At 41.9% G+C, this 24,245-nt stretch overlaps 1 protein-coding gene across 1 annotated transcript in view; it reads left to right on the forward strand.

Moving 5' to 3' along the window:
• EHBP1 (EH domain binding protein 1) overlaps nt 1-24,245 on the forward strand; it is a 418,269-nt gene that overhangs the window by 326,380 nt on the left and 67,644 nt on the right. Inside the window, 5 exon segments of the mRNA XM_053284345.1 lie at nt 2,155-2,268; nt 9,906-10,033; nt 13,381-13,519; nt 13,690-13,796; nt 17,672-17,795. Of these exon segments, the coding sequence (XP_053140320.1) occupies nt 2,155-2,268; nt 9,906-10,033; nt 13,381-13,519; nt 13,690-13,796; nt 17,672-17,795 (612 nt within the window).

Raw genomic sequence — 24,245 nt, forward strand, 5'->3', positions numbered from 1 at the left:
CTTCTTCATTTGGTGTTTCTAGGTTTCTTGCAGTTTCTCCTTCTATGCTTTGGTAGAAACGTCTCTGATTCGACTGGAATTGGAGATTCTGCCTGTGTTGTGTAATTCTGGCTTCATATCTGCTAATCTTCTTTGACACTGCTGTTATTTGCTGCTTTATTATTTCCAGGACTTCTCTAATTTTCCTTGAATCTAGGTGGTATTTTTGGATCAGATACTGTTTGGTGTTTCCATTCTTCAGCTTCTTGTCTTTCATATCTTTCAATTTACTAGTATCTGATCTAAGCCTGGAGATTTTATTTTCTAATCTAATCTTCCATTTAGGTGATGTACTACTTTATTTTTTTACAGGTCCATTGATCTTATATCTGAGCTCTTGTGTTGTTATTGTTGCTGCACTGTACATTAGTTGGTTTGTTTCTTGCAAATTATTGGTTGTTATTTCTGCAAGTGCAGCATTGACATCTTTTAATACCTGAGCAAGTTGTTTTTTGGCAACTGTTTTTAGAGCTGGAAGTCGGACCCTGGTGTTTGTTTGGTTCATGTGCTCAGTTATTTTTTGCTTTAGTTCTTGTTGCTTTTCTGTTAAATGGCATTTGGGTTTTTGAGGTGAAGGCAAAGGGGAGGTTGTCTGGTTTTGATTTTGAAACAGTTCAGTAACAGTGGCATCCTCTATTTCCAACACCTCCTCCACCTGCGCCTGAGCAACTGCTTCAGTTGGTGGTAATTCTTCTTCCATGTCTTGAGCCTGTGTTGCTCTTTGCAGTTCTTCCAGCTCAACTCCTGTGAATACTTTATTTCTTATTATGAATCTTCTCTGGTCTGCTAGCCTTTGTTCTGTTATTTCTGTATCTGGATGCTTCTCTTTCCAAATTTGGTAACCTCTTCTAGTTGGACTAGACTTGTAATAGCAGATCATTATTTCCTTGTTGGCATTTTTTGTATATTTTTTTCGGTTAAGCGGCGTTTCTTCCAGTAACTTTACTGTCTCCAGCACTGGTTGCTCAACTGAAGATCCTGAGTCTTGTAGCCCACTTGCCACCAGATGTCCAGGGACTCCAGCACCTGGCGCGGTCCTTGTTGACCCGGGCGACGACCGATCCGGTATAGATTTATTAAAGTTACGTCTCACCATACTGTTGATGGGAGAGGCACTCTTTGTCTGGCTCCTCTGGTGAGACCTGTCCAGTATGGTTGGACCTCTGGCATAGCTCTCACCTTCCTCAGAGCATGCAAGCCCCACAACCACGCCAAGGTAGTGCCTCACTGGGGGTATTATTATTATTATTATTTTATTTTATTTTATTTTTTTATTTTTTTAAGAACTGGCCCTATTGTCTGAACCTTCCTTTTGAAGATACTGGGGACTAAAAGCTACTAAGGTTCCAGAAACATTTTTTCAGACTTCTGTGCTCAACAGCTGGGTCACAACTTGCTACTGACTAAACTCAGCTTCTTTCCTGCCTTTGTCCGTTCACTCTGCTCCTTCTAGTCACTTGTGTTGTAGAGGTGGGTTACAGGATAATCTGTTTTGTTTCTTAGATAACTTAACTGCTCCTTGACAGTTTTGAGACTATCCCTTCTTCCAGTGTTTCCCTCAGGCTTTTCTGCTTATTTAGCCATTAACTAACTCTGAAACTCTGTGCTTGGTTCAAGTGAGCATGCTTAGGATTTGCACTCATTTCAATACACTGACAACAGTACTGTGGCAATTATATGCCTTTAAGAGGAGGAGCATTTGTTCTGCTGTGAACTGTGTAGGGAAAGGTTTTGCCCAAATTCTTATTTTTCAGCACATCTATAATGAATGCAGTACCATTTCAGCCCTGAACAAAGTGTGTAACACCAGTAAATGTTTGCCTGTAACATCAAAATGACTCATTATCATGGTCAGTTAGCTGAGCAGAATACTTGAACTTGACACATCCATTAACAGTAGCAAGTTCCAAAACAGGTTGTAGAAATTATGCATATAATTGATATATTAATGACTTTAAAAATTTAATTTTTCTATAAACTGATGGCTACATTTCAGTAACCCTTTCTATGCCCTAGATGAATGTGCTTAGCTAAACTAAAATGCTAATGTCTTTTAATGATTTGATGCTTGTACAAGACAAAAATCACTAACCTTACTACTATATGTTCCTACAGATGAGGATGGAAATCATAATATTGAAATAGTTACTAATGAGGAAAAGCCTGAATATACTGTTACTGGTGGTGAAGATCAACATACTAACCTAGAAAATGACCTTGATTCTAATGGTAATTCGACTAATACTGCCTTGTATCTTTTGTATGACTAACACTAGTTTCATCATCAGTCCTTTTTACAATATGTTCACCTAGTATTGCATCCATTAAGAAACTTTTTAATCTTTAGAGTTGTTTGTTTTTCATTAATGTCTTCTCTGCATGTTTAGTATTGCTTGAAATTTGATTATTTCATAATTTGATAGACAATTATAGATTTCAATATATATTCCTATTATTCCTGAAATGGGGTGTGAGAATGACTGCAGATGACTGCAGTGTATTGGATCCACATTTATTTTCTTCCAAAGATGCATTTGTTTATACTGAATGAAGTTTTAGTTTTAATCTGGTAAAGTATGAACAACATTGTGATTAGTGCTACCGGCAATAACATATAGAAATATAGACTATGATTAAACTGCAAACTGAGAACAATGATGGTTGAAGCTAAGGATGAAACCCTGTTCATGCTAACTAAGGGAAGGTAGGTCCCTTTGGACTTGGTGAGTCTTATTTCCAAGTAATCATGCATAAATTCCTCTTATAAATTCAGATTACTAATAACTTAAACCCGGGCTCAAAATGCTGCTCCCTAAACATTTTTATCAGCCAGTGTCGTGACTAATACAGTGCTTGTTCATCAAACACAGTTGTGTTAGTGCAAGAAGATAACATCACTGAACGAAATCACATGGATGCTTGAAATTGCTCTATTGTGCAAAAGTTCCCTGTGAACAAATGGGGCATGCCACAAGTTGCACACCTTGTTGTGCAAGTGCAAAGAGATTTGCACTACTAGTCTGGAATGCAAGCTCCATACCTAGCACAATTAGCTAGCACAACAGCCTTATGCATGTGTGGTTAATGTTAGACATTGATAAGTATGTTGATTAGAGGTGAGCAAATTACCCCATCTCAGTACAGTCAGCTGCAATTCCCTGTAATCGTGGCAGCATTTTCTCCAGTCTGTTCTCTGAGGTAGTTTGGAGGGCATTCATTCTCCTTTAGGATGAATCCTTCCTACTCACCCCAGGAAGCAGGACCAAAAATATCTTAACCCACAATTCCCCAGACCGACTCTGCCTCACAGCTAAAAAGCAGGACTTTATGGGAGCTCTTTAAGAGCTCACTGGAAATTGTCAGAGAAGAGAGCTGGTCTTGTGGTAGCAAGCATGACTTGTCCCCTTAGCTAAGCAGGATCCACCCTGGTTGCATGTGAATGGGAGACTAGAAGTGTGAGCACTGTAAGATATTCCCCTCAGGGGATGGAGCCACTCTGGGAAGAGCAGAAGGTTTCAAGTTCCCTCCTTGGCTTGTCCAAGATAGGGCTGAGAGAGAGATTCCTGCCTGCAACCTTGGAGAAGCCACTGCCAGTCTATGAAGACAATACTGAGATAGACCGACCAATGGTCTGACTCAGTATATGGCAGCTTCCTATGTTCCTATGTCTTTGAAATTTTTTCTTAGTTTCAGATAAAAATGGGCAAGTGCCTCAACAACTTCTTGACAAATAATATGTTCAAGATGGAGACCTCATGAGCCAGAGTGGCTCCTGAAGATCAGCAGGGCTTCCTTCTCAGAGGCATGGCTGCATATAATGTTCCAGGAGACACGAGGAAAGGCTATGTGCTTTGCTCACACTCAGACACCTCCAATACAAGGCTCTCCCATTTTACCTCATGGCAACTTATAGAGTGTTCATCAAAGTATTGGTGGCACTGGTGACTCAATTTTATCTTCAGGTGTATATTTTCTATACACCTGTCTTGATGATGTGCTAGTATAGTCAAAGCAGTGGCGGAGCCTGACCCCCAGCGGCTTGTGTGCGGCAGCGGCCCCGCTCACCCCATCCCCTGCGTCTGACGTCAGACGCATGGGCTAGCCACACCCCCGCGTCTGATGTCAGACTCAGGGAGCGTGGCCTGGCTCCTGAGCGGAGCCGTTTAACTTCTGTTTAACTTCTTTAACTTTAGACTTGGGCTGGCACTGCGTTTGCAGCGCAGCCCAGAGCAGCTCTTCCCTGCAGGAAAGAGCCGCTCCGGGCTGCCCCGCGAATGCAGCACCAGCCATTTAACTCCAGAAGGGGCCACGTGGCACCTTGGCGGCACTTGCTGTTTGTTGTTGATTTTTCTACTTTTGCTCTTATTGCATTTGTTCTTGGTGCCTGTTCTTGTGCAGTCAATATTAAACCCTCTGTTTCTTTCTTCAAGTTGCCATTCTTAAGCCATTGCTAAGTCTTGGTGATGTTTGATTTTCCAGTTATATTGTGCAAATATTGACCATGCAGTGGCTTGTTTTTCCATTTTTCTGCTCGGTTCTTGACTTGTTCTTTCTTGTAGGCCTGCTTTGTTTCATTGGTGTTGAATAGTTTCGCATTATTGACCATTTGAAGTGCATCTTCTTCACTGTCCTTTATATGTTCTTCAAGGCCTCTTTTCTCCTCCTCTTCTGTTTGATGGACTTGCAGCATTCCTCTTCCACCTGAGCTGCGAGGGAGGTATAGCCTATCTACATCACTGCGGGGGTGCAGAGCATGATTGATGGTCATTGTTTTCCTGGTCTTACGATCTAGCATCTCTAGCTTTGCCTGGGTCCAGTCTATTATTCCTGCACTGTATCTGATAATAGGTATAGCCCAGGTGTTTATGGCTTGTATGGTGTTCCCGCCATCATCATTATTACTGTTTATTTATTTATTCGATTTCTATACCGCCCTTCAAAAAATGGCTCAGGGAGATTTACACAGAGAAATAACAAACAAATAAGATGGAACCCTGTCCCCAAAGGGCTCACAATCTAAAAACAAACATCAGATAGACACCAGCAACAGTCACTGGAGGTAGTGTGCTGGGGTTGGATAGGGCCAGTTACTCTCCCCCTGCTAAATAAAGAGATTCACCACATTAAAAGATGCCTCTTTGCCAAGTTAGCAGGGGTTTAGGGCCTGCTCTATTGCGGTGATGGTGGTGAAGAAATCCTACTTTTCCACCACCATTGCATCTGCTCAGTGTCGTCCAGCAGAGCTTTTTCTAGTGGTTTGGGGCCTCCTAGGTGAGGACCCCAAAGACCATCAAACAGAACCATCAGCAGCCCGCTGTGACCAATTTGTGTTATATTTTGCAGATAAAATTGCTTGCATCCGTTCTGATTTGGATGCTAAGATTTATGTGGTGCCGGAACTGGATGTTGCCAGTGCACCATCTGGTCCTGTTATATTGGATGGTTTTCAGACTGAGTTGCCTGAAGAAGTGGACAGTCTGCTTGGAAGGCTGAGGCCTACCACGTGTGTGCTTGACCCTTGCCCTTCATGGTTGATGAAGGCTTCTAGGAAGTGACTGAGTCCATGGGTGATGGGGGTGGTGAATGCCTCTATAAGGCAGGGGGTGGTGCCCCTTCAGCTGAAGGAAGCAGTCATCAGGCCCCTCCTAAAAAAGCCCTCATTGGACCCAGATGATCTGAAAAACTTCCGACCAGTTTCTAATCTCCCCTTCTTGGGCTAGGTGTTGGAGAGCGTGGTGGCATCTCAGCTCCAGGCTGCCCGGGATGAATCCGATTACTTCGATCCTTTCCAGTCTGGCTTCCAACCTGGATATGGGACGGAAACTGCCTTGGTCACCCTGGTGGATGACCTACGCCAGGAGATAGACAGAGGGAGTGTGACTCTGTTGATTCTCCTGGACCTCTCAGCCGCTTTTGATACTGTCGACCATGGTATCCTTCTGGGATGTCTCTCTGGGTTGGGACTTGGGGGCACAGTTATATAGTGGCTCCTTTCCTACCTTGGGGGTTGTACTCAGAAGGTGGTGCTGGGCGATGCTTGTTCCACCCCTTGGCCTTTGGCCTATGGGGTGCCATAGGGATCTAGTCTGTCCCCCATGCTGTTTAACATCTATATGAAACCTCTGGGAGAGGTAATCTGTAGGTGTGGGCTGCAGAAGTCAGCAGACACCAGGGAGGCAGTGGATGCTCTGAACCATGGTTTGGAGGCTGTTCTGGACTGGATGGGGGCAAACAAGCTGAAACTTAATCCATATAAGATGGAAGTGCTCTGGGTTGGTAAAAGTGATTATCTGAGTAGTGAGGTAAATCTGGTCTTGGGTGGGGTCACACTCCCTCTGAAAGACAAAGTCCACAACTTGGAGGTGTTTCTGGACCCAATGCTGTCCTTGGAGGCACAGGTGGCAGCGGTGTGCAGAAGTGCCTTTTACCAGCTACGGCTGGTGCATCAGCTGCAACCCTACTTGGAGAAGTCGGACCTGACCTCAGTCACTCATGCTTTGGTAACATCCAGATTGGACTACTGCAATGTGCTCTATGTGGGGCTGCCCTTGAAGACAGTTTGGAAGCTTCCGCTGGTTCAGAATTCTGCCACAAGGATGCTTATGGGTGCAAATCGCTTCACGAGTATTACACCCATCTTGCATCAGCTTCATTGGCTACCAGTCCACTTCCAGGCTATATTCAAGGTGCTGGTATTGACCTTTAAAGCCCTACACAGCTTGGGGCCAGGGTACCTGTCAGACCGCATTCGCCCATATGAACCTGCCAGGAGCCTCCGCTCATCATCTCAGGCCCTGCTCATGGCCCTGCCACTAACAGAGATCCGATTGGTAGAGGGGACTAGAGACAGGGACTTTTCAGTTGTGGCCCTCAGCTTTGGAACACCCTCCCTGAAGTGCTTCGCCATGCTCCCTCTTTCAGTGTTTTTAAGAAACAACTAAAAACACATCTTTTTAAAGAGGCTTTTTAATGTTTTGCCTGTTGTGTATATCTGGTAGGTTCTTTAGTTTTTGTTTTTATAATTTTTTAGTTTTTAGCTTTAAGATTTTAATTTGGAATTTTAAAAGCTAATTTTGATTGTGGTTTTAGCTTGGATTTTTAACTTGTTTAATTTGGTTAATTTTATTAGTCTCATTTTATACTGTAACTGTTTTGTAAATGTTGTGAGCTGCCCCGAGCAGTAATGTACTGGAGGGGCGGGATATAAATGTTTAAAATAAAATAAAATAAATAACTGTGGGAGGCAGCAAGGCAGGCTGGCTGTGCAGGATCCTGAGTGGCAGGAAATTTTCTCAACTCTTAAAGGCATAATCTGCCTTCCCCATCGCCCCCCGCCCAATCCTAGCAACACCAGCCACTACTGAAAGGTTTAATCCCATCCAGTGCTCTGGCCATCCAATAGGGTTCACTCAAACCTCATGCTGGGACTAGGAGAATTCAAAGCAGGCTATCCATGCACAATTCACTTCTACAACATACAATGTATCAAGTGAAGAAGCTTCAATAATTGTAATTGCTCCATCTTGGCAAAATCATACATTACTGAGTTTCTTTTAGTGCAGCCATACATTTGGAAGTGGATAACTTGATCACCAGGTGAATTCAGAACTGCCAGTTTACTTATTTTGGTCACAGGTAAGAGTGAAGATACACCTATGTAATGCTTATAGAGTGTTTAAAGCACTCAGACAGAGTTATTGTTTGGCTAACAACAAAATAATGTATGTCAAGGATTGAGGCTGTTCACATGAGTAGCCAAGCCTGGGCTGCCCGGGTGAAATGCTGAGAGCAAGCCCATTCCCAACACTTCCTTGGTCCCAAGCCTGGGAACTTACCCCAGGTTTTAACCTGGGTTTAAATGCGCAAGTGCACCCTTAACTCAAAGTCCAGGGTCATGTTTGGGCATGAGCTGCTGGCAGCCCGTGCACATTCAGAGCCAAACAGCAAGAGCGCCTGGCAGGCACGGTGCATTGAGGGATGCCGGAGGATTTCCTCCTCTGGTTCTCTCTGGCTCTGCCACTGGTTCTCCTCTGGTTCTCTCTGGCTCTGCCACTCACCACAGCACCGATTATGTGTTAGGCAAGCGGCAGAGCTGCCAAATGATCCTGTGCGGAGAGGCAAGCAAGAGCCTGCCTCCCCACCAGCCCTCTACCCTGCCAGCCCATATGGTCATGTGCACAACCTTATTATATTGTTACCAGCCATACATAAATCCTGTAAAATAGGTCAGGATAATTATCCTCGTGTTCTAGGCCAAGAGAGGGTGGTATTCCTTAGTTCTTATAGTAGTCCTCCTCCCTCAGCAAAGAGATAATAATTGACCTGGGAATGTCCTGCTTTGTAGTTAGTCACTATACGATACTGGCTTGTTCCGTATTTGGACAATATAATAAGGTTGTGCACATGACCATATGGGCTGGCAGGGTAGAGGGCTGGTGGGCTTAAGAGGTTGACCACTTAGGAATAAATCATTTACGAAAAGGAGCAATATATGTGCAGCATCACCAAGCATAACTATCTTGCAGTAAAATTACAGCAGTTTCTCAGGTGGATATGTTGGCATGCATTTCTTCTGCTTAAGTGAAGTGTATATTACAGCTGTGGAGGTCGTATCTGATGCTGGAATTCCCAGCCCACACCACCAGGAGGCATCAGAGTGTGGGACAAGTGCCCCAGGTAGCACGCTGGTGGTGGGGGCCCTTTAACTGCCCGCCCAGCACTGTCACGGCAGCAGTTCAGCAATTCTCAGTAGCTTGGGTGGGGCAGGCAGGGAGTGATGCAGGTCAGCCTGGGAAGCCCAAGCGGCTGCTGGGAGGATGCATGGGCCTCCTGGGATTGTAGTCACGCTAGGAACTACTCCCATGGGAGAAGTTCTCCTGTTGTCCCAAGGATAACAGGCACCAGGCAGTGACATCATTACTCCACATCACATCCAGAAAAGAGCAAGATGTTGCCTGCAGCAGTGGTTCACCGGGGGGGGGGGCTGTCCTTAAGGCATGGCAAGCAGGGTGACTGCCCCCTTCCCTGCTCTTTTAACCCCAATTGGAATTAACTGGAAGGGGCCCCCCCACTGGTTGATTTGCCCCGGGTCCCACACCCCGCCAGGGCTCTCTAAGGACAGCCCTGATGAGGGGGCTGCAGCTGGTGAGCAGGGGGAGCTGCTGCTGGTGGGTGAAGGAGCAGCTGGTGGCAGGGCCTGCCCAAAGAATTGGGCATGGGGTGCCACCTGCGTCACTACTCCACTGCATATAATGAATAGTTGAGTAGAGAGAATGTATGATTAACTCACCCTATTTTGAGTTTTTGGTAAACCTGAATAAGAGCAATTGTTTGACTTGTGAAGCATGTGATTCTAAGCTTGATTACTTGGAACTGAGTTCATTGGGAGTTAATTTCAAAGAAATATGCTAAGGATCATGTATTACTCATTATATATGATGTGTAATATAAACTCAGTATATGTTTTGTTCATTACTTTTAATCCTATGTACTTGTGCTTGTCATGAAGTTCCATTGAAATAAATGCGACTTACATCTAAGTAAATTTATTTACCTGGTGACAGTAGTTTATTAGATGCTGCACTAGTGCAGTGCAGTTGAAGGAGTCAAGGGTGCAAGCCATGGGAGAGCAGAGGAGAGAGTCTGCTTTATTTATTTATAGCATTTTTTTTTAGACAAAATGAAAAAAGAAAGGAATTACTGTTGCTATACTTTCTCAGGTTCTGTATTCAATTTCCATCTCAGTTGCAATTTAAAGATTTCAAATAGAGCAATGCAAATATAATCTGTTTTAAATTGATACATTGTTACAGTGATTTTGCATCTAAATGCATCTCTCTGATTTATTGTGGTGTTTGCATATTTAGCTGAACAGAACAGCAAGTTGGTGGATTTGAAACTGAAGAAGCTCCTAGAATCCCAGCCACAAGTGGCAAATTCACTCTCCAGTGCTGCTCAGAAGGCAACTATTGATAACGCAGAGCATGAGTTTAAGGTAAGTTTTGACTAAAGCTTTTGTCTCAGAACATGAACATTCTGGATTCTGATTTGTATTTCACGGTAAAGAAAACTATTTCTTTTAAGTCTTTCCAAGACCAAAGTGTTGTGACTTATGGCTGTGCAGCTGTATATATTTTGCTTGTATAATTACAAACAACAGACATTAAATTTTGCCCATATGCTACAAATGTGATTTCAGCGCTTGCTTGTACAGTGATTGTTTCCTTCGGCCACTGTACTGTAAACCTTTTTTTTAGATTCTTGCTTTTCAGCTAGTTTGCTAATTTGCAGCATTTATGAAGATGAAGTAAAGCACACTATCCTACTCCCACAAAAGCCAATAGGAAAGCTTTCATAAATAGGGGTGTGCACAAAGCATTTCGTGCACATCGGGGGGGGGGTGAGCAGAAGGAGTGCAAAGCAGTGCCTCCCACCCCCAATCCCCTCAGACATTCCATAAGGATACCATGGTCAATAGTATCGAAGGCCACCAAGAGATCCAAAAGGACCAACAGCGTCACACTCCCTCTGTCAATTCCCAATTGGAGATCATCCATCAAGTCAACCAAGGCAGTTTCCACCCCATAGCCTGCCCAAAAGCCAGTTTGAAATGAGTCTAGATAATCAGTTTCATCCAAGATTGCCTGGAGCTGGGAGGCCACCACCTTCTCAATCACCTTGCCCAGCAATGGAAGGTTGGAGACAGGCTTGTAGTTACTTAACTCTGAGAGATCCAACACGGCTTCTTTAGAAGAGGTTTAATTATTGCCTTCTTAAGACAGGGAGGCATCCTGCCCTCCCTCAGAGAAGCATTTATAATCTCTACCAGGCCCTCTACAACAGCTTCCCTGCAGGTAGTATAAGCCATGTCAGGCAAGGCTCAAGAGGGCAGGTGATAGACTGCACCATTCCAAGCAACTTGTCCACATCCTCAGGAGTCACAAACTGAAACTGATCCAGGGCCATCACATGAGAGGAGCTGCTAGACACCACGACATCAGGCTCTGTAACAATTGTGGAGTTTGAATCTAAGTCTAATCTTATTTTAAGTCTCTCTTAATAGTCACTGTCGATTTTGCTTTCTCGAAATCAAACTTTTGCATAACCCCAAACACACGTAAATGATTTGGAGATAACAAAATTCTTTTCTGTCACCTATGTTCTATAAGGTAGAGAAATTCTGCCATATTGTTTGTATGGATGGGGTTGGATGATTCTATCCTCAGGCTCACTCTCTAGCTACTTTTACATAGATTTTTATTGGTGCATCCCATCAGTTTATTGTCTTCATTCAGGTATAGCTATTAATAGCAAGTGAAAAAGATCTCGAGGGCTATGAGGGTAGTTCCACTTATGTACAACTTTTCACCCACCTGCAGACTGTTGGTATATACACTGCTGACTGAAAGGATTTCCTTCCCCAGATACAGAGATGCTTTGAAGTCCCAAAACAATGACTTTCATTGCTTTTTCCCTTACACTGTCGGTTCCGATAAATTGGTGATGAAAGTGTGTGGCAGCAGCAGAGGACTTTCAGTCTCTATCTTTGAACAAAGGGAAGCTTGGATCAAGTCTGATTTTTGCGTTCAATTTAGCTTTCTGCAGTGGATTTAATGCAAAATGAAGCTGGCCCTGGAATAATACAATGGATTGAAAAGGCTAACTGAATTAGTGGGCTTAGAGGAATACATTTGTAAAGTGGCAGAAGTCCCCAGTCATAAAAAGGCTTCTTAAAATGGGATTTACTGGCTAATCGCACTGATATTTTAGCATGTTGCCAGGCCTAAAAAATTAGTCATGTTTGTTTATTTTGGTAAAGACCTGAGTTTGACTATCAGATGACTATTGTATGAACAGCTAGAAGCCATTCTTTTCTTGGAAAAGCAAAATCACAGCAGCCTGGTTGCTGAAAAAACAGCTCTGCTATGGGTGATGCTTTACAGAAATAAAAGTTAACTCAATAAATAGCACACCACCCCCCTCATTTAGGTCAATTTGATGTCAGTTAATGTGACCAAAATGGTACTTCTCTCTCTGTTTCTCTCTATATACACACTTTTGTATTAATTGAGGGATGCTTTTTTCCCTTTTTTAAAGTTACTGCAACAAAAGGGGTAGCTAAGTCCAAACAGTTATTTTTTTAATGTGTTATAAAGAATATGTGGTGTCCATCTGTTCTCTTCGAGCTTTCAGCATTGAGTTGGATTTGTGTTTTTAATAAAATGCAGTTTACACGTTTATAAATGAGGCATTCTGTGTTTGTGGAAAAGGATAAACTGTTACCTTCCCTGGAGGATTCTGTATCCCAGGCCTCCTTGAGGCTAGAGAATAGGCCATTGGAGAACTCCCTCATTACCAATTGTCTCAATGCAGAGGAAGGGCAAAGTCTTGGTAGCTTTTGATAACCAGTTTCAGCATTCAGCAGGCTTAGCTATTAGTCATGCATCTTAGCCTTTCCCTATTTACTTTCAAAACACTTAATAAAAATAATAATAGATTAGGTATCAAATGAAATATTTGTTTGGTACACAGCACCTCGGTATCTGCAGTTTCCACACACTGCGGTGGTTTAGTCTTCTGGGATATTTCATGTTGATAGACCCATTTGAATTTGTTACCAATATTAACATAGGAAGCTCTGGAAAATGGTAATTGTAGTTTTCTTAGCTGTAAAAGGCTTACTTACAGATCTGGATTCGGAAAGTTATAGCTGATGAAATGCAGTTCATTGGGGTAGTATTATAATCCTACCTTTTATCCTTCATCCAGCACTGGTGGTTCATCTCAATGGGCATAAAATTAGAAATGAGTTCTTCTTGTCATATGAGTCTCTGGGTCCATGCAACATGACAGAATTATTTAGAGGGGCAAACTGTGTGTAGAAAAAAACAAACACTGCTTTGCTTTTTAAAATTGTAGATCATATTCAGGGGTAGGTCCACTGCTGTATAATCATTATTTTTATATATATATATACACACACACACACACACACACACACACACACACATATCACACAGGTAAATCCAAGTTGGAGAAGAGTAATCTTTCATTAAGCTCAGCTTTATCCAAATATACATTTGGATGCAGTTAACTTATCTCATTGTCTATTAGCAGTATCCTGGTTGAAGTTGCCAAATAACCAAAGGCTTCTTTTGCCAAAGCTATTTTTAAGACTTGGTATTGTGTCTTTTTCTGGATCCTGTTATCATTTTTATCTAACACTATCTGAGTTGTGTTGTCTCTACATAATACTCTCTTATTGAAATGTGTATTTCTCATTTGCAACTGCACATGTGTAAACAAAAGAACCTGATGCATGTTCTTGATTTTTTCTTGCAGAATGAGACAGAGGAACATCGTGCTGAGCGATTACAAAAAGCAACAGAACGTTTTAGAAATCCTGTTGTGTTCAGCAAGGACTCCACAGTCAGAAAAACTCAGCTTCAGTCATTCAGTCAATATGTTGAAAACAGACCAGGTAGGCAAAAATGTTCTAAAAAGCTGTCCTCCACTCCCACCCCCAATCTTATGATTTAATAATATTTGACAATAAATATATTAAAAACCAGATAATGTAAGTCCACATTTCAATACACAAATATCAAGTATTATAATAATTTTACATGTCTTTCCTTCCTTTTTTTCAAGAGATGAAAAGGCAGAGATCAATACAGGAAGATACAAAGAGAGGAAATGAGGAGAAGGCAGCGATAACTGAAACTCAGAGGAAGCCATCAGAAGATGAAGTGCTTAATGTATATTAATTTTTTGTCTGGTTTCATGATTGCTGATAATTCTCAACTGTATGTGGAAATAGTGCCTTTATTTGTTAAAATGAGATGTTAGGTTTTCTTAGATGTCAATCTCCAGTGCATTCAAAGCAGAGTGAGAGGGGTACGCTGTTGAATTAGTCTGCAGTGTGGTGATAATTGTCAGATAAAAAAAATGAATTTTTCAGAGTTCCACAGCTCCAGCTTCCTTGAGACATTTCCATCAGGGCACTTCCCATAAAGAGATTCCAGTATTGATCTACCGGGAGGATTTTAATTATTACAATAGCAGATACTGCAGAGCTGCAGTTAGAGGGAAAAGTCACATGAGACCTGCTAGAATTTCTCAGCCAACCCATTTTGTTGGCTTGGGTTAATGGGTGTTCAACCTTTCCATTATCCAGATCAGCCGTGAATTACTAGCTGAATGATGTTTGCATTAATATAATATATATGGTAATTTCTTCACTTAATTAACGGGGAGGTTCAGCTCAGTAGGGGTATGGGCTGATCATGTGTAAAATTGATTTGTGAGGGAAATATTTGATAGACCGCAGGGAGAAAGCTGCTTTTGATGGACAGCTGCAGGACAGAAGCAGGAAGAACAAATTTTGACCTGAATAGGTTTCCCCCCTTTTTTTTTCTTATTTTCCTTTCCCCTCCTTTTTTTGTGCATGTGTGTGGAGGCACAACATGCTTTTTCATGGTGGTCATTTGTTGCTGTCCACTATTTCTCTAAATGTGCAAGTGTTTTTGCTGAGGCGAGTCAGTGCCATCTACAGAATTTGAAGTGTTCTAATTTTTGTATTAATGACCACAGATTTTCGCAATCTGCCAGCTGATGATTTTGTTTTAATTTAAGAGCAGTTGTGCTTTAATAGAGCCGAAGAAGTTTTGCTCAGCAGGTTCACAATATAGTAATGTAAATTGTACACATGAACCCTGGGGAACTTTCTTCCTTTTAATCTAATAGCATTCTATATAGTTTTGAGAGCTGGCATTGGCAAAGTTTTCTTATTCTTTTGCTTAATTGTGTAGGATGGTAGGCAGTTCCCTTTTATTGATAATACATTTCACTATCATTCCTCCCTCTAAATTTATTCTAGTCAAGTAGCCTAAGGCAAAGTCATCCCATTTTTAAGGGCGTGGTGAGAATGAGACAAGTTAACTATGCTTCCTTTCAAGAACTGGGTTTCCCCCCGCCCATGCTTACTAAGTTTTGGTGTCCTGCCCCCCCCATAAATTGTACAGATATGCCCCTTACTAAGTTGTGCATATGCCCTGTGCTGTTCATTGTTTCTGAGAGATACTCCCTCCCTATCAGCTTTGCTTTTATCTCCAACTAGTATTTTTAAGCCCGTTATGATAACGGGCGCTAGCTTTCTATCCCGTCTTTTCTGTCTCTCTCTCTCTCTTTCTGTCTCTTTTTTTCCCCCTTGTCCCCTCTCTCTTTTTGTTTTTTTTTTTGTTGTTGTTGTTGTCTCTGTTTTTGTTCTTCCTTATTTTGCTTATACTTTTTTTGGGGGGGGGGTGGATGAATAACGGCCAAAATGGCCCATGAGAAGGTGGCCGCCCCCGCCTATCGCCCTCCCGCGCACCCAGCTGCCGGAGCCCACCTTACCCGCTCCAGCCCGAAGGAGAAGAGAGGAACTCGGGAACAGAGCTACTCTCTGTGTTAAGCTGCTGCCCATACTGTCGCAATGGACGCAATAGGCGTCCTTTGCGTCCATAGCGGCAGTTTGAGCAGTGACTTGCTCGTGAGCTCCTCTCTTTTCCCTCGGGCTGGAGCGGGTAAGGTGGTCTTCGGCAGCTGGGTGGGCGGGAGGGCGATAGGCAGGGGCGGCGACCTTCTCATGGGCCATTTTGGCCCTTAATCTTTTTTGGGGGGGAGCGGGGAAGGCGATTTTGGGCAGCTGGGAGGGCGGGTGAGCAGGCGGGGGCGACGGCTGTGAGCAGGCGGGGGCCTCGTTGGCAGCTTCGCCGCCACCTCGCCGAGCTTCCCTGTCCCCCATCTCGGTCTTCCCCCGCCGCCATTGCCCTTGCCTTTTTCAGGGCGGCCGCTTCTGGTTGCCTCGGCCTCCTCTCGCCGTGCCGCAGCTCATGGCCGAGGCGGCGGCTCTGCCGCCGCCTCGGCCACTTTCCCCCGCCGCCACACACCGGCTAATGGCCGCCCGTGGCTGTGGGACACTGGTGTCTGAGGTCCTGTGTCCCTTGGGCTCTTCTGGGCCTGCGCTTCGCGCAGGCCCAGAACAGCCCAGGGAGGCAGGGACGCAGATCCCCAACGTTCCAAAGCCACGGCCACTCACTTAGCCTTTTATTATATAGGATAACAACTTTCTGTATTTAGCAACCTTTTGAGGGGGAAACCATTCTGTGTTGCTGTCTGTAAGTGGCTGGCTCATCCAGCAACAAGTGAGATCAGGAAATATATTGTTTATCCTAACTCCAAAGGGTAGTATCTGTACATACATGCCTTTTGTAAAGGTCAGGTTCCCAAAATGAGCTTCTCAACCTTAGCTTGATCACAAGGAATCTTGATGAGGATCCCAAAAGAAGCGTTATGATTATTCCAGAGTAAACCTGGATGGGGGGGGGTGAAATAATGTCTCCTCCCCTCATCTTTGCTCTTCAGTGCCAAAGCAGAATTGTATATGAGGACTTCTTGTCCCCTGTTTCCTCACACAGTATTCTAGAATAATATTACACTCTAGTAGGAACGTAAATAAATCTGGATATAATTTAAGCACCAGTCCTGATACACTTTATGCTTTAATAGCATTCAAAATATGTATATATAAGGATTTTTTTAAAAATCTAGAATATTTGGGAGGTCTGCTGTGTCCTTCCATGGCTTTTAGGACAGCATGGAATCAGTTACACTTTAACTTTCTCCTCTCCCTCTCCCCCCACCCCCAATACATTTCTCTCTTACTTTGTTGGATGGACTTGAATAACTTTTATTATATGAAAGATTTAACCATTTTAAATTTGTGTTACTATTTTTTTTAGAATATGTATATACCACTTCCCAACAAAAAAAGTTCACCAAGTTAATTATGAGGTTGGGATGGACCAAAATCAAAGTGTAAACTTTCTTTTTCTTTCTCTTTCTCTTCTTCTTTTTTCTACTCAGAATCTGTGCAAATCAATTTTGTCACCACTTGTCAGGATAAGAATAGTTAACAACACTAATTAGCAATACTTTTACCAGGCGATTGTTTAGCAGAGCAAGAAATTGCTGTAGGGGAAACCTGAAGAAGCTTTCTACTGTCATCTGTCTAGAGTGTCACCACTAGAATTTACACAAAGGATAAAGACAGGTGTTCATAGTTGAATTTTTGTTTGTTTGTTTTTGTTTAAATGTTCAACATTTCTACTTTTAGCTTTTATTAGTTTCTTGTTCACTACCTTAATCAAAACATCGAATGAAAATTGATGCTACAGAATAAAATATTTGTGGGCTCCTTTGTAGTAGAAAAATCTTTGACATGTTAGAGTAAATTATGCTATAAATATACTTTATTTGGATTCTTCTCTGAGATTATAGGATACTTTACAGTGGAACAGGATTCACAGAGAAAAATTCTATAGGATTTTTATATAAATCTCAGTGACAAGGTTTGAAACTGTAAGATTACCCTTCAAGGAGCGTTTTTAAAATTACAGTACATATAATGAAATTTTAATACAGTATACCTCATAATGAAATTTGGCAAATGGGTAAGATTTATGAATTATAAGCATTCCCTATGTTGGTTGTGAGCTTGATATTTAGGTAAGTGTATTACTAAGTGTTTCTGGAAAGGAAATATGCAACTTAACAAGTGATGTATTTTTTTGTTGTTTGTTCTCTTTAACAGAAAGGGTTCAAAGACACCAGTCAGTATGTTGTAGGAGAATTGGCAGCACTAGAGAATGAGCAAAAGCAAATTGACACCCGTGCCGCGCTGGTGGAGAAGCGCCTTCGCTATCTCATGGACACAGGTACGGTGCCCAATTACACTGTAAACAGTTTTGGCAAATTGAGCGTTCACAAACTCTTATAGAGTTTTGGAAGTGTGAATCTTTGAAGCTTGAATGTTCAGCAAAACTGCCTTGAAAATAAAAAGGCTGCGATTTGCAGCCACCTCTCTGGGCCCTGGTGATAAGAGTGCCTTCATGGGAAGTGATAACTTGCCCTGATACCGTGTGAGCCAGCACTATTGAACAGTGTGCTCATCCATGCAGAGTTGGAATACACATCTGTGCCTCATTGATATGCCACTGCTAAGAGAGAGAGAGAGAGAGAGAGAGAGAGAGAGAGATCTTCACTGTTCTACTGATTCAGTGACGGGGTGGAAGGGGGGAGATTTGGCCAGCTAAAGCCATGTACCACATGAAACAGAGCACAGTACATGGGGGAAGGCTCCACTGACTAGATCACTGAAATTTGAGAATACTATCTGGTTACTGATGCTCCACAATTATATATTTGGGAGTGGGGAGGACAGCTTGGAATTTTTTTTTAAAGTATGTAATACTTTGTGTTGCTGGTACAGTCAAAAAGGATTAAAGCATATACTTGGCATTTTTTGAACTGTATTGTGGCAAGATGGAACATGCAATAAATATTAGATGGCTTTAAAAATACTGATTGCTGTCACAAATGAGGGGGGTGAGATTTACTCCTATCATGTGCTTAGAAACAAATATCACTCTGATAATGCAAAAATTAAATAATGCTCAGTGGAAGCAAATATATTTGTCTCACACCACATGCATCTGTAAAGTTAATATAACCCCAGGCTAATGTCAGTGCAATCTTTAAAGTCTGACTTTACACTGGAAAATCATAAATTACTGAAGTTAACTAAAATCTAGGCAGATGCTGTTATTAATTTACACTGTGTAAAGGTTCAGGGCATTATGTCAAGTACATTAAATCAAGTATAATGATGAGATGAAAAGGCAGAATGTGCCCACAAATATATGCATTTTTGGTTTTCTAGTCATTACCTTGCCAACTCATTTTTTTAATGTGAAAAGAGATAAATATATGAGTGTAAAATATTTTTTGAAGAAACTGTTATAGTCTCTGTTTCAATACATAAAAGTCTGAAAAGTTTATTATTATCTGTTATCTTCGGATAATGGATATGTTCTCTGCTCGCTTTAGTATAATATAGCGCATCTTATCTCTTAGGTATATTCATGGTTATGGCCAGGCAGAGATGCACCTATATTCCTTTTATTTAAATATAAAGTTACAAATGATAAAACTGTTAGAAATGCTGATTTAGAATGTGAACTTGATTTGATGGTTATTAGACTTCCTTAAATACTACAGTAATATGTTCATAGTCAACTCTGGTAAGTGCATTTTTCTTACTTCCATTAAAAATGTGTGTGTTAGAACCCTTTGACTGCAATTAACACCACAGTATTAGAGGTAGGTGTCCTCCAAGTTTTTTAGAATATGATTTTTCCAAATATAAGTGAAAGGATTTCATGTACCACCTCCCTTTTCTGTCAATATTCTATTTGTCGTCATGTTGGGATCTCTCTGGCAATCTCAACTGTTGCTATATAGAAAGTACTATTGGAAAAACAGCAGATATGTTAGTAACTTTGACATTATCTGGGTTATTGGGGATGTGGGAGAGTCAGTTTCCCTTATGCAGGTTCCTTTGAAATTATTCTCCTGCCTTTTCTACTAACTTGAGATACATAAATACATCCATATGCTCTCTTACCTGGACATGATCCCTTTTCACTGGCCCTATCCTGTTTTCCTTTCTTACAGATAATTTCCTGCCACCAATTTTTCTGCAATCCTTACAACCTCCTTTTAACTTCTGGATTGGGACCTTCAGTCCCTTGGCATGTCTATATGTCATCAGTAATACAAATGTTTTAGGATATGTCTGCATAATAATTTCACTTTCATGAGCACAAGAAGGGTACAGAAATAGACAAAACAAATGATTGCAAAAAGCAGGATTCCACCACCACCACCACCACACAGAATTGAAGAAATTGTAAACCCTGCCAAGCAAACAGCACAGCAGTCCTTTATCCTGTCATTGGCTCTGTGGTGTGGACGAGCGTAAATCCAGATGGAGCAATTTGCAATAGTACATCATGCTGAGGTCTTTATGTCAGGGTAGGGCAGTGAAACTCCTCGTAGTGTTTCTTAACTTACTTATTGAGGTCCAGAAGGCCAAGAAGGAGATTGGAGCACAAAGTTCATCTAAGCCCTCTGTGTCTTGGCACTGGCTGCCTCCATACTATTGCCACAGCCTAGATGCAGAGGTGCACAAGTCAAATACACTGGTGAGCTGGAATCAAACATGACTTGGTATGCAGGGGCCAAGGTAAATATTTGGAACATTAATAATTATTAAAAATATCAATGAAGGCAATTATTAGTTATCCTTAGCATGAGAACATAAGAGGAGGCTCTGGGCAATCTTTCCTCTTCCCTGTCCCTCATGCACTTTCAACATTTGCAAAGATCAATTTTGAAAGGGGGCTGATCCCCACCATGTTCATGGGGCAAGATGGCATTTTGCATCTCACCTCAGGCACCATAATACTTTGGGCCACTCCTGGGGCCATAAAAAAGGTCCCTGTGGGCCGGATCTGCCCCTGGGCCTTATGTTGTGCAGGCCTGGACCACTTCAACCAGCCCCTTTCCCCTCACTCCCAAAGGCTGACAAGTAACATACCCCAATAGGGGCTTTTTGTATCTCATTATCTTTACCCATGAGGGGACCAACATGCACGTATGCTCTCCTGCCTGCAATTCCTATTTTATCTCACTTGTTTTTATTTATTTAAGGAATTCTTATCCTGGCTTTTGACATTAAAAAACTGTCTAGGTGGATTAGAACTATGCAGCAAATATCTAACTGAACTTTCCAGCACCTAGCCAAAACTAATATACAGACTGCAACTTTTTAAGGACATTTTAGAGGCATCTGGGCTCCTATTCTTTGAGTGTCTAGATACTCATCAAACAGTGACATCTAGAGAGAAGAAATTAGCATCTTGAGTATTTGCTGCATTCTTTCTTATAACCTGCTACCCTGCAGGTTACAGTATGAGAGCCACATTCTTTAAAGAATGTGTCTTTCCCCCTATCTTCCAGTGTAGGGCGTATCCCTGGAGTTTCCTCCACTCATGGAGAAAGTAGCCTTTTTCAGCGACAGCAAGGCTGTCGCCTTTCAAAATGCCCATTGTGAACACTGTACGGTTGAAAATTGCTGGTTATTTTTAGTTCTTCCACTCAAAGGACTTTTCTTCCTTTATCGACGGATATTTGTTGATGCCGAGTCTCACCTAGGAAAATTGTTTTCTGTCCAAGACTGTCACCGATCCCATGTGCTGGGATCTGCAGTGTTTGTGATCACATGGGCTATTTGTTTCTTCCATTTAAAATGGAAGAAATGGATAAAACTTCCATTTCTGTGTTAACTTAGAGAAGGCATTTCAAATTACAACTTCATTAAATATCTGTTCTGGCCAATTAGTATTTATTCCACAGGAAATTGTCCTTATCACTCCCACATTTAAAAAACACTCAAGAAAATTATCCAACTTCATGTTGATGCCTGACAGCATATGATATGCATATAAAACATTCACTTTTTAGAAAGTACAACACTTCCAGAATTTGGTGGAGAAATTCTTGGTTGTTAGTGTAAAGTGAAACTCCAAGAACAGATATCGACAAACAAGGCAGTCCGAGGTTCTTCATGTGAACATGTACTTCCCTGTGCACATATTGTTTCCATGCATGCAGACTTCCTCATTCGGATTGGGAACAGTTCCACTCACTCATACTCACGGCATGCACTAATGAGTTGCCTGCCTCCATCACTTGAACATATGGAAAAGCCGGGTCATGCAGGAGTACCATATGAAAGCTTATAGTATATACTTCTGAAATCCTTACCCTGAAATCTTAGGTTCACTAGGAAACTTTGAACATTTGTCCATAGTGTCCTACTTTAACAGCTCTGATTAATGTGAACTCTGTGTTTGCCACCCTACTTTCTATACTCCCAAGATTCACTGTGGTAGAAGTTGCTGCTAATACTGACCTAAAGCATGGGAGGGACTTTTTGTGTGTCAGAAGCATGTTTCCTGCTCAGGTTCAATATGTGATGGACATCAGTAAGACATTGTACCTACTTGCTTCTCCAGACCTATTAAAGACATGACATCATTATTCTCGCTTCATGCTGAATCTGGTGACCCTTCAACTAATCAAGCAGATCAATCTCTTCATTTTAAGGCCGAGTGTCTCATTTGCTGCCAAGATCTTGTGGACAGAGGGGACACTTTTGCATATGTTAATTGATTATCAGGTGGTTCAGAGTTAAGCAATAACATTTTTCAGAGATATGTTAGAAACAGAAGTAATTAAAATGACAAGTAGCTGATTTGCCAATGAATTTTGATCATTTTAATTTACAATGTGTAACTTTGTGGTTGAACATATTTATATTTCTAGTACCTGAAATCTTTTATTTGCCACCTCCAAATAAAACCAGATGAAACTAATCTCATCTGATTTAAAATAAAAATATTTTGGTCCATAATATAAATATAAAAGTATTTTGATCCATAATATAAAATATAAAAATATTTTGATTGTTATTGTGCCAAAAGCAATCTGAATAAATTGTAATCACGACAACAGTGTAACTTACTATTGCGATTAATATAGTTGCAAATTTTAATCAATAGGATTCCCCACCCCCGTTACAATCTGTAAAGGACACACTTGTTTTCTATTGAAGGCATTTTGCAGCTCTGGGAATGAACAAGGAACTGTTAAAAAGGTGTCCCCCCCACCCCTCCACTTTAACAGTATCTTGTCACTTTTGTTTACAACAAATTTCCTTCTATTAAAAAATGCCTATACTGAGGTTTTGATATGCAAATTTATTTAAATCCAGATTAATCAATTAAAACAAATGTATTCTGTGGACATCTCTAAATGAGCTATACATTGAAATCAATGGGATTTGCTTCTGCAGAGGGCTAATATAGTGCTGCTGCTGCTACTACTATTACTACTAATAATAATATTTATATATAGGTGGATCTTGCTATCCACGGGGGTTCTGTTCTCGGCACAACCGCAGATAATGGAACCATGGATGACGAGGCATTGAGGCAATGGGAATCAGGGGGTTAGGTTCTTGAAAGCTAAAAAAAGTCTAAAAACTTAAATAAGAGAAACAAAGTGCTATACCGTACTCTGCAGGTCCCCAGCTGTCCTGCAATGTCCCCCAAAAGCCTCAATTCCACCATTTTCCGGCAAAAAAATCACAGATATATATTGCAGTATCAGTTGCAGTATTTGCCAAGTACTACCCTACCATAGTATGCCATCTTGTAACCATTTGGTAAACCTGTCTATAACATTCTGCCAAGTAGTGAGGATAATTTCATCTTTTCCCTACTTCCTTGGGTTTCTGGTCTAATAACCATATTTTCATTTGGTTACATGTTCACTGTGGTAACTTAACACTTGGGTAAAATGTCTTTTAAGGCCAAAATGTTAGAAAGTACAGGTGTGTTTTTTAAGGCACACTAAAACTGATAAAGGTAATAAAGAATGACCAGCATAAATGTATGGGATATACTCTCAGTGGCTTCTGTTAGCGGTATGTACAAAACCAGTTTGCCAGTTTGGTTTGAATCCAAACCAGATTTGAACAAGTTCAGTTGGGTTCCCATTCCATTCAAACAGGGCCTGCCCTGGTTTGACCTCTTGATCTAGTCTGGTTTGACCTCTGGACCAGTTCAAACTGGTTCGGGGACCAGTTCAAACTGGTTCGGGGACCAGTTCTAGGAGAATCCGGTGAGGATTCCACTTTACCAGTAAAGGGGCAGGGAGGTTCCCTAAGCCTAGAGGGGGCGAGAGGGGAGTCAGTAGTATATACAAAAAATGGCGGTGGTGGTGACAGCAGCTCCCCCCACCCTTGCCATTCTCCCCCAGAGTAACCAGGGCCAGTGGTGGCCCGGTTCCAGCTTTCTCCAGCCCAGTTCTGGCCTCCGCTCATGCATGGAGTTAGTTAGTTTGGTTAACTTTAGTTACCTCCGTGCATGCACAAAGGTCACTAAAATGACCTCCAGGTTGGAGAAGGCCCAAACTGGGCCAAAGAAGGCATGAATTGGGCTGCCGTAGGCCCACTACTCTGGAGGTGGCTGGCAGGGGTGGGGGGAGCTGCTACTGCCACCCTGATGGCTTCCACTATTTCTAAGTACTACAGATTCCCGTCCTGCCCCCACTAGGCTTAGGGGAGCCCCCCTGCCTCTTTACTGGTAAAGAGGAATCCTCACTGGATTCCCCTTTACCAGAATACTTCCAAACCGATTCGGTTCAAAGTGGGTCCAGTCTGTTTCAAACTCAGACTGCCTGAACCGGGCCAGTTTGAT

Source organism: Hemicordylus capensis, chromosome 1 (assembly GCF_027244095.1).
Source record: "Hemicordylus capensis ecotype Gifberg chromosome 1, rHemCap1.1.pri, whole genome shotgun sequence".
Classification (NCBI taxonomy): Eukaryota; Metazoa; Chordata; class Lepidosauria; order Squamata; family Cordylidae; genus Hemicordylus; species Hemicordylus capensis.